Source organism: Podarcis liolepis, assembly GCF_965112155.1.
Source record: "Podarcis liolepis genome assembly, chromosome: 6".
Taxonomy (NCBI): Eukaryota; Metazoa; Chordata; class Lepidosauria; order Squamata; family Lacertidae; genus Podarcis; species Podarcis liolepis.
The window spans coordinates 22,102,381-22,113,796 of NC_139559.1; the positions used below are offsets into that span (position 1 = coordinate 22,102,381).

At 45.0% G+C, this 11,416-nt stretch overlaps 1 protein-coding gene across 1 annotated transcript; it reads left to right on the forward strand.

Moving 5' to 3' along the window:
• Window positions 1-8,211: 8,211 nt before the first annotated feature.
• TP53RK (TP53 regulating kinase) lies at window positions 8,212-10,986 on the forward strand. The gene is made up of 2 exons (XM_083508279.1): window positions 8,212-8,502; window positions 10,425-10,986. Exons 1-2 carry the CDS (start codon window positions 8,250-8,252, stop codon window positions 10,904-10,906), a joined length of 735 nt encoding a protein of 244 aa, XP_083364405.1. The 5' UTR covers window positions 8,212-8,249; the 3' UTR covers window positions 10,907-10,986.
• The last annotated feature ends 430 nt before the right edge of the window (window positions 10,987-11,416 follow it).

The window sequence follows — 11,416 nt, forward strand, 5'->3', positions numbered from 1 at the left end:
CAGGAGTGCTCTGATGGCGTTTCCTGCTTGGCAGGGGGTTGGACTCGATGGCCCTTGTGGTCTCTTCCAACTCTATGATTCTATGATTCCTATACCATGGGTAGACAAACTAAGGCCTGGCGGCCGGATCCGGCCCAATCGCCTTCTCAATCCAGCCCACCGACAGTCCAGGAATCAGCATGTTTTTATATGAGTAGAATGTGTCCTTTTATTTAAAATGCATTTCTGGGTTATTTGTGGGGCCTGCCTGGTGTTTTTACATGAGTAGAATGTGTGCTTTTATTTAAAATGCATCTTTGGGTTATTTGTCGGGCATAGGAATTCGTTCATCCCCCCCAAATATAGTCCGGCCCCCCACAAGGTCTAAGGGACAGTGGACCGGCCCCCTGCTGAAAAGGTTTGCTGACCCCTGTCTTATACTAATGACCAGATCCCTACTTAAAGGTAAAGCTAAAGGGACCCCTGACCATTAGGTCCGGTCGTGACCGACTCTGGGGTTGCAGCGCTCACCTTGCTTTATTGGTCGAGGGAGCCAGTGTACAGCTTCCGGGTCATGTGGCCAGCATGACTAAGCTGCTTCTGGCGAACCAGAGCAGCGCACGGAAATGCCATTTACCTTCCTGCCAGAGCGGTACCTATTTATCGCCTTGCACTTTGATGTGCTTTCAAACTGCTAGGTTGGCAGGAGCAGGGACAGAGCAAATCCCCGTCACGGGGATTCGAACCGCCAACCTTCTGATCGGCAAGTCCTAGGCTCTGTGGTTTAACCCACAGCGCCACGCTAGACCTCTACTTAGGGCCCATTAACTCACCAAGAAACTTGCCTAGCTCCTTCAACAATGGAATCTCCCAAACTCCTAACAATATAATATACTTTTAAAAAACAAAAAACTTTGGCTGTAGATCAGGTAGACAGACAGACAACAAAGCAGTTGAAATCAGGGTTGCAGGCACAAAAGAAATCCTAAACTGAGATCAGCAAGCACTGGGAGCCAGAAAGGTGCTTCAATTGCAGGAGACCTAGGATCCTCAAAGAAAAAAGAAGTGTTTTGTAAGGGGCAGAGGAATGAACCCCTGACCTGAGACATGCATGTTTCTCCCCACGCTCTGCTTATTCTCCTTTGAGAAGCAATTTCAAAAAACAGGAGATTAATGTTTCATTTATCAATTGCTCAGCTTTGGGAGAAAGTTAAGGAGTTAATCTTCAGTATTTGAGCACAGAGATATACTTACCATTTACTGTTCTTCTTACCTATCTCTTTGCACTTTGAAATGCTTAACCATCCCTCTGCCAACTCTCTCTTTCCAGGCTGTTTCAGTGGCACCCTCCTCAGTTCTCCTCCTTCTCTCCCACCTTTTTATTTTCTCTCTCTACCCCCACCCACCAGTTTTGGTGCATTGTAGAAAAGGAGGAGGAGGAGGAGGAGGAGGAGGAGGAGGAGAAGGAGAAGGAGAAGGAGAAGGAGAAGGAGAAGGAGAAGGAGAAGGAGAAGGAGAAGGAGAAGAAATGAACAAAAATAACAATTAGCAACAAATCCTCCAAACTCTCCCTCTGCATTACAAAGATGGAAAGAAGCTGGAGCATGAAATAGTGTGTGCTCTGACCTAACTTTCCTTTTCTCCTATAGGTTGGAAAATCTATTCAGAAATGGATCCTTTGGGTTCTTCTTACTCCCTGAACTGCTTCCATTCCAGCTTGTCATACAACTTTAAGAACTGCTAATTGGGCTTGCTTATTTTTATCCACTTTCCGCATTTTTGTGCGTTTTATGTGTAGGCCTGTGGACAGAGGGTGTCTTATGTTTGCTGTTCTGGGTGCCTTTTCCGCTGAAGAGCAGGGAGAAATGCTTTAAATATATAAATATAAATATGAAAAAGATTGTCCAGTAAAGATGCAGGCTTACTAACAGAGGGAGAACTCAGGTAGGGATGAGGAACTCCTCCAGAAATGGCTGTCCGCCAACTCCTATCATCTCTGACCATTGGCCATGCTCGCAGGGGCTGATGGGAGTTGGAGTCCAACAAAATCTAGAGAGCCAAAAGTTCCCCATCTGTGAACTAGGGCAAACCTCAACTTGTTTCATGAGAGCTCTCTCTCTCTCTCTCTCTCCTCAAAAAGTTTGTCCTCCTTCACATTCTGTATCTACCGGTACATATGAAGTACAGTGGTACCTCAGGTTACAGACGCTTCAGGTTACAGATGCTTCAGGTTACAGACTCCGCTAACCCAGAAATAGTACCTCGGGTTAAGAACTTTGCTTCAGGATGAGAACAGAAATTGTGCGGAGGTGGCAGTCGGAAGCCCCATTAGCTAAAGTGGTACCTCAGGTTAAGAACAGTTTCAGATTAAGAACGAACCTCTGGAACGAATTAAATTCTTAACCCGAGGTACCACTGTATGGGGGGATTATGTGGTTACTTATGCTCTATAATAACAGCAACTATTACAATAACAATAAAAATTATTTGTAATCTGAAAATATGTAGCTGTTTATAAAAAGCAATTAAGTATTAGGCCTTGCACGAACTCCCTTTGCAACATTGTGCAACCTTTCTATATACATACGGTATATCCTGTATCGACTGTTTTAAACTGACGTTGCTAAATTGTATACTGGAAAATGGGCCAGGGACCTGTGGCTCTCCAAATTTTGCTGGACTCCCAACTCCCATCATCCCCCAACCAGTGGCCATGTTGGCTGGGACTGATGGATGTCGGAAACCAGCAAAAAATCTGGGGTGGGGTACCACAGACTCCTCAACCCTGTCACAGATGTAATTTTGATAACATTTCACAGTGAACTGTTCTGAAAAAATCCTTATGGCTCTTTCTTTCTGCTTGTGTCAAAACAAATTGTTTTTCTCCTGCCCCATAGGACACTATCTATCTTAAGGGATAAACGAGATTTGGATTTCCCTTGTAATGGTTTTTGTATGCTGTTTGCTATGTATAGTGATTACTGAGGAAGCACACACAAATCCATGGAAAGGTGAACAAATGGGAGATGAAATAGATATATAGATAGATAGATACATATACACAGAAGATTGGCAAAATAATTCTACCGCCTCTGTAGTTTCCAGGCCTGTTTTTCAAGTGTGTTTGGAATCAAAGTATTAGTCTGATAATGATGTACAAACATCCAATTATGTATTTGAAATATTAGCTCTCATATCTCCAAGAAAGGAGCTTGTTTGGCTGTTGCTGTTTTCCTTGTTCAAACAAATGCACATTTCTTCCCATTTTCTGATGTTTAGAGTCAGGGGCGGGGGGAGCTTATCTTATGGCTTTTAAACACCTGAAGTTGATGGTAACAATAATTATATTTTCATTGAGCATATTTGGAAATATGATTGAAATCTCTCTCTTTTGATCTGAAATGTGGGCATCACGGGCTCCTTTTGTTCTCTCTCAAAATCATATTATCCAAAATATATTTGAAAGTGTTAGAAGCTATCCAGATGTTTTGCAAAATGAAGATTAGCTTCCCATTCAACTCCTCTAGTTTCAATTTCAAAAGAACCATTTAATATTGTTTTTTGTATCCTGAGTATATTTAGAGAGGGACAGCCATCTTCTGAATGGTCTAAAATGACCTCATACATTGAGGGTGGCCAATAAGATTGAAGGGAGTGGTTTTTCAAAGGGATTCAGAAATGGGACTGGAAGGGTTTGGTAACCATAGCAACTGCTTCAGTGATGTTAATCATTATGCTAATGGTGATTGGCACTTAGGGGTTTGACCTTAGGTTTTGTGCACTTTCCAGTAGCTTTAATTGCTCAAGGGCAGAAAATGATAATTTGATTTTGTGAAGGTGACACCAAAGAACCTTAAAATAATTTGAAGGAATTCGCAAAAGAAATCAGGAAATTCAAATTATGCATGGTCTTTGGTTGGGGATGCTAGGAGTTTTAGTTCAGCAGTATCTGGAGGGTCAAAGTTTCTTCACATCTGGGTTAAATGACACAACTCTAAGTGTATTTGCAGACCAGCATCCCTCAACCTGGTGCCTTCCGGATGTTTTGAACTATAACTACTATCAGCTCCAGTTGCCATGGCCTATGATCAGGGTTGATGTAGTCCAGGAACGGGACATGAGTGGCGCTGTAGGTTAAACCACAGAGCCTAGGACTTGCCGATCAGAAGGTCAGCGGTTCGAAGCCCCTCAACAGGGTGAGCTCCTGTTTCTCGGTCCCTGCTCCTGCCAACCTAGCAGTTCGAAAGCACATCAAAGTGCAAGTACATAAATAGGTACCGCTCCGGCGGGAAGGTAAACGGCGTTTCCGTGCGCTGCTCTGGTTCACCAGAAGCGGCTTAGTCATGCTGGCCACATGACCCGGAAGCTGTACGCCGGCTCCCTCAGCCAATAAAGCGAGATGAGTGCCGTAACCCCAGAGTCGTCCACGACTGGACCTAATGGTTAGGGGTCCCTTTACCTTTACCTTTTAGTCCAGAAACATCTAGGGGGCACTAGGTTGGGAGAGGCTGGCCTAGGGACTCTTGCTTTCAGAGCAGAAGGACAGGAGGTCCTGCAGAAACAGAAAGAGCTCATGACTTAACATCCTTGTGTCATTTTGTGTCACATCACTCCTTCTGATCCTCTTCAAAACCTCTCGTTATTATAAGACTGCTTTTTTGTGTGTGATGATGTTCCATTGCCTCAACTCTGACTTGACCACTTGATTGATTCTTAATTCCAGCCAGTGTCAGCCAGCATATCAGTCCAAAACAGCTAGAAGCCAAAGTTACCAGACGTCCCCGTTTCCCGGGGACAGTCCCCGGATTTGCAAATCAGTCCCTTGACAAAATCCATCTATTTAGTAGAAAGTTGAAAAGTGTCCCCATTCATTGAAAAAAATCTGGTAACCTTATAGAAGGCACCAAGTTGGTGAAGCCTGCCCTAGAGTGAGATGGGAGAAAGGCAAGGGGGCAGGATCCTTGTAGCTTTAACAATTGTGTAGAACAGGGAATTTTTGGAGTGATGAAGCTTTTTCCATCTCTGCATTGCAGACCCCCTCTCCCACAAGTCCTACTTTTGCACAGCTTTTAAAAGCACTAGAGCCCTATTCTCCTTTGTACATCATAACCATGGGCCTCAAATAATCAAAGTCCACCTTTCAAAATCAACAAAATCATAAGGGTTTCAGCCAGTCTCTTTCGCTCTCCTTCTAAGAACAGGCATTAGCCAGTTATTGTGTTTATATTTATGCTGCAAAAAAGCTGAATTTTCTTATTCTTGTAGGTGCAGTCCTTCTCACAGGCACAAGAGTTGGTCAGCTGGCAACCCTACAAAAGCATAAAGACGAACTGATCACCCTAGTAGTTACGAGTTGCTTGGCAGCCCTATACCTAGCACACCTGCTTGATTTGTGAATCTTATTTAGGAAGTGAACCAATGCCACTATGCTCACAGGTTCTTGACAGGAAAGCTCAGATTCAGTTCCGAGGGAAGGTAGAGAATAGGTGAAAATCATTTCAATACATGTGTAGGAGGAACAAAAGGTCAAAGGGTCTAGAAGTCACAACATTGGGCAACTTACAGTTCTTTAAACAAATATAAAATTGAGGAATTGCTCAGTTGGTAAAGCATCAGACTTTTAATCTCAGGGTTGTGGGTTTGAGCCCCACGGTGGGCAAAAGATTCCTGCATTGAGGGGTTGGACTAGATGACCCTTGGGGTCCCTTCCAACTCTACAATTCTATGATTCTGTGTTTCCTTTATTTGCCACAACTGGATTTTAATAACCTTACTTGTTTTCAACTACTTATTATAAATCTTTTAGTCTATTGTGTCCTCCCTAGAGTCGCTGGGTTGACAAACTGATAAATTACCATAGAGGCAGCACAGAAACAGAGAGACATGGGACTGATTTTCAGGTCTGCTTTCTTCCACTAAGTTGTTGTTATATCTTGCAATGATAAAATTCAGGTTCAAATCATTGTTATAAAAGGACTTAATTAATGCTCCACAAAGCCACCAAAGGAGCGTCAGTCTGAAATTTATAAAAATCATGTAAATTGTGCCCCGGAGGAAACAGTCAGCACGTCATGTGCAAAGCCAGAATTGTCAAAGGATCTCTTCATTTCCCACAATTCTTCGCAGATACAGTTCCATGCAGAATCTGTCATCAGGCGAATAATATAGACTCTTATAACAATGTCCCAATTCAATTTGTGATGTTTCCTTAGCTACTGTTTTAGAAAGCTCCGGAGCACCCATGATTTAACCCCCGCTACCTCCACGATCCCTCCATCATGATCTAGATTTCTCAGCCATGTATCCTACATGTGATGGCATCAAATATCAGCCCAGATTTTTCTCCATTTAATACTGTACAAATTTAGACTTTCCAGATAAGTAAAAACAAACAAACCCCCATTACCAACAACAACCCATTTCCCACATCTCAGCAACCCGTTTGCAAATTACACACCCCTGTCCTTGGAAGCACCCTTAATTCAGAAACTGGTCAGCAGAGGGTGCCATACCCTCATGTCAGCATATTGATGCCGTTATATTCATGGTTAAGGAATTGTAATGAGCCACTTTGCTCGGAGGAAATGTTGGATGGAACTACCGGGTCAGGTAATACATATTCCCTCAGCTCTGCTAATTTGAGTGGAAGACAACCACTTCTCATTCCCCTCTTCTAAATTAGATCAATGAGAGACATAGATAAACAAGGAGATTTTTATTTAGTATGGCATGCCTTTATAGATAGATGGTCAGACTAATGGTCAGACACGGTGTAAGGCAGGGGTCAGCAAACTTTTTCAGCAGGGGGCCAGTCCACTGTCCCTCATACCTTGTGGGGGGCCGGACTATATTTGGGGCAGGGGGAATGAACGAATTCCTATACCCCACAAATACCTTTTTTCTTTGAGGATGCTAGGTCTCCTGCAATTGAAGCACCTTTCTGGCTCCCAGTGCTTGCTGATCTCAGTTTAGGATTTCTTTTGTGCCTACCACCCTGACTTGACCTGCTTTGTTGTCTGTCCCTCTACCTGATCTACAGCCAAAGTTTTTTGTTTTTTTTAAAAATATATTGTATTGTTGTGAGTTTGGGAGATTCCATTGTTGAAAGAGCTAGCCAAGTTTCTTGGTGAGTTAACGGGCCCTAAATAGGGGGTCTGGTCATTAGTATAAGACAGGGGTCAGCAAACTTTTTTCAGCAGGGGGCCGGTACACTGTCCCTCAGACCTTGGGGGGGGGGGCGGACAATATTGGGGAGGGGGGGTGAACGAATTCCTATGCCTCACAAATAACCCAGAAATGCGTTTTAAATAAAAGTGTTATGTACTGAAGTTCTTACCCTGGTCCAGCAGGGGGATACTGTAGATAGTTCAGGTCCTCATATGCAAATAAAGGATCGAAAGTGACGTTCAGTGATTGGATAGTTACAGAAAATGGTTACTGTTGCGTTCTAGTGGAGCTCTATATAAGCAGGCTGGCTGAACCCTTCAGTTCAGTTCTGTTCTGGCCTGTGAATAAACAAGAGCTGTTTGAAGAATCGCTGTGTCGTCTGATATGTTCACCCACAACTTAACTCTGGCGACGAAGGTGGGATCGATGGACAACAGAGCACAGCCAGATCCAGCCACCCTCTGAGCTGAATCACTGAGCTGAAACACCGAGCGAAATCACTGAACGTCACTTTCGATCCCTTATTTGCATATGTGGACCTGAACTATCTACAGTATCTACCTGCTGGCCCAGGGTGAGAACTTCAGTACATAACAAAAAGCACACATTCTACTCATGTAAAAACACGCTGATTCCCGAACTGTCCGTGGGCCGGATTTAGAAGGCGATTAGGCCGGATCCGGCCCCCAGGCCTTAGTTTGCCTACCCCTGGTGTAAGGCAACTTCCTATGCACAAGCTGATCCAAAGTATGCTTGCCCAGAAGTCCCACGGAGTGCTCCCCAGTGACCTTGCAAAGGACGGCCGCATCCTAGCAAAGTGCACTAACCGCTATGCCCCACTGACTGAGATCAAGGCTGCAGCCCAAAGCACCGCCGGGCTCAACTAGGAAGCAAACGGACTGCGAAGTCTGCCAGGTTCAGATTCCAGGCTCGGCTGTTTCCGGCAAGTGCAGATTCGGGTCTCGGCTGTTTCCGGCAAGTTCGGATTCCGGACTCGGCTGTTTCCGCCGGCCCAACTCGCCGATCCCGCGCTGTACGTAAGAATCCTCGAGGAAAGGCGCACGCGCATTCCACCTCGGAGAGAGCGGCCGTTGGCGTCCAAGATGGCGGCTGCGCTGGCTGAGGGGAGCGCGGGCGGCGCCGAGCCCGAGGCCGCGGCTGTTCCGCCCATGGCGGGGCTGGAGATGGTCCAGCAGGGAGCCGAAGCCCGGGTCTACCGGGGCCTCTTCCTAGGCCGGCCAACTGTGGCGAAGCACCGCTTCCCGAAGCGTTACCGGCACCCGCTGTTGGAGGAGCGTCTGAGCCGCAGGCGGACGGCGCAGGAGGCCCGCTCGCTGCTTCGCTGCCGGCGGGCAGGTGGGCGGGCGCCTCGAGACTGGACTGCGCGGGGAGGGGGGGGCGCGGGCTGGGATTCCATCTCCTTTAAATTGCATGACCGGCCCACCTCTTTGCAAGGAGTGCGGTTGGGAATTCCAAGCAAAGCAGCCACGCAGCTCGATTCCAGTCGTTAGTGACCGAAACTAACCCCCCCCCACGCAATAGGCAAAGAAGCTGAGGACTGGTTATTGAAGGCGGTGGGCTAAGCCACAGGTGTTTTGGACAGGCAGGCGCCCCAGCAAACAGGGTCGCCGCTGTTGTTTTCGCCCCTTCCAAAAGTTCGTAAGGGTGCTCACTTTCGTTGGAGTATAATAAATATATTTTAAGTCTGCTTGGTAGATCTAAAAAGTGCCCTGGTAATGTTGGGGAAGGGGAAAGAACCCCCCACCCCCAAGATTAACAGATGATTTTTTTTCCTGTGGGCTTGTTAAAAATAAAATAAAGCCACCCTTCTCTGATCCCTATTTTTGTGTGGGGGTGTGAGATTTGTAGTTCAGTGAAAAGCATCCTATACACTTGTTCTGACCACTCACAGGTAGCCCAAACTCTTGGTTTGGCACACATGAAAAACAGGAAGCATCCAATGGATGACAAAAAAGGAGAAACGGTTTTAAAGATGCTTAAGAGTAATGCATTATTAGGACATTCTTTTTTAAAAAATATTACTCATGTCTTGAACAGTGCCTCTGTGTTAGGGCAGTACTCATTCACATTTTGGGCCCTGGACCCACCTTTAACCCAACACACATTTGCAGACCCTTTTTTTTTGTCCATATATTTTCATGGTGGTAGTACCGCTGCTGTTGGTCCTGACCCACTAGTTGAAAACCAATGTTTCAGGGAGTACTGCGGTCTTGGGCTAGGAATGTACAAGGAATTACCATTTTCTAAAAGCTGTGTTTTAATCTTCAAAGTTTTGCTAGGTCTGTTGAGGAAGTTCAGAATCTGAAATGACAGAACTGTGCATAGCTAGGGTGAGATAACTGTGTTGTTCTTAATGGAGTGGTGGCTCCATTGGTTTTAAAGCCCCTCACATGTGCTGCACACTCTTAGCCCCTTTGCCTCGCTACACATCACCCTCTTCCTAGATCCCTTGGATTCTGTGACAGAAAAGAAGTTAAGATGCGTAGCTGCAGCGTATACTGTCTTGCCACAACACAGTGAAGGCTGCTATAGAGCTGAGAGGGCTACTAAATGAGAAATATGCCTGCAACCTCTGTAACACAGAGGTGTTCTTGCATGTGTTCTGGAGACTTGAAGCAGGGGTAGTCTTTGTCTTGACTTCTTAACTTTACAGAACCTGTATAATTTAAGGTAGATTATGTACAGGAACAGGGACATGGGTAGCGCTGTGGGTTAAACCACAGAGCCTAGGACTTGCCGATCAGAAGGTTGGTGGTTCAAATCCCCACGACGGGGTGAGCTCCCGTTGCTTGGGCCCTGCTCCTGCCAACCTAGCAGTTCGAAAGCACGTCAAATTGCAAGTACATAAATAGGTACCGCTCCGGTGGGAAGGTAAACGGCGTTTCCGTGCTCTGCTCTGGTTTGCCAGAAGCAGCTTAGCCATGCTGGCCACATGACCTGGAAGCTGTACCCCAGCTCCCTCGGCCAATAAAGCAGGATGAGCGCCGCAACCCCAGAGTCGGTCACAACGACCTAATGGTCAGGGGTCCCTTTACTTTTATGTACAGGAACAGCTTGGCTGGCCAGAAGCAGCCTTTAGTTTCTTTACCTGACAAGGGGTACAGATTCTTGAACTTGCATGTGTATTAACTGCAAAACAAGCTTTATTTGCTCTGAAGACTTGTCTGTATTTGAAGCTGTCTAATTATGATGTATAATTTTTGGTTGATGTACAAAGCTGAGGACTAATTGTTTATGGTTGTACTCTTCTTTTTTAGGGATCTCTGCACCTGTTGTATACTTTGTGGACTATGTTTCCAATTGTATATATCTTGAAGATATTGTGGGCTCAACTACAGTCCGGGACTATATTATGTCTGAACAGCAATCTAGAAATGATACCAGCAACCTTATTCTGCTAGCAGAGAAGATTGGTGAGATTCTGGCACATATGCATGATGAAGATCTTGTGCATGGGGATCTCACAACTTCTAACATGCTGCTACGACCACCACCAGCAAAAAAGATGGAACTGGTGTTAATAGATTTTGGACTAAGTTTTATTTCTGCCCTACCTGAGGACAAGGGTGTTGATTTGTATGTCTTGGAGAAAGCCTTTTTGAGCACCCACCCGAATACAGAGGCTCTATTCAAAGCACTATTGAAGAAGTATTCGGCTGTATCTAAAAAATCGGCTCCAGTGATTAAAAAACTGGATGAAGTGCGGCTCAGAGGAAGAAAAAGATCCATGGTTGGATAAAAGAACACAGTGTGCACTGCAAAGAGTATTTAAATATCTTCAGTTATGTTACATTATGAAATAAATTTTAGCCTTTTTCATTGCTTTGTATTTATACAACAACTATGTTGGGGTTTTAGGACTTGACAGTATTTTGAGGCTGCTAGAGCACTACAATTCCACTTACATCTGCTTATTTTCTTGAAGCAAACGGTTTCATACCGGCAACTGAAATAATGAGTATTGAAAAAGAATATGAAAATGAAATAAATGCCAGACATTTCTTAGGTTGGGTTTATGTAGTCCAGTTATGTAGTCCTCCCAGTGCAAGATAGCCAGACTCCTGTTCACTTCACAGTTTGCATCACAGCCCCTTGTGCCAAATGGTAAATTGCCTTTAAAGGAAGTATCTTTAGCAGCCAGATTCAGTTTGGCACTTTTAAGCCTGCTGCAGTCAATGAGTTTAGGTCAGCTTCACTATATAGGAATAGGCTGTTGTGTTGCAACCCTGTCTACACATGTGAGTGTAAG

What these genes read in the sequence shown, in the direction of transcription:
- TP53RK (XM_083508279.1), top strand. Translation starts at nt 8,250, where the DNA reads ATGGCGGCTGCGCTGGCTGAGGGGAGCGCGGGCGGCGCCGAGCCCGAG. An exon ending in GCTTCGCTGCCGGCGGGCAG is followed by an intron (nt 8,503 to 10,424) that starts GTGGGCGGGCGC and finishes CTTCTTTTTTAG; the next exon opens with GGATCTCTGCACCTGTTGTA.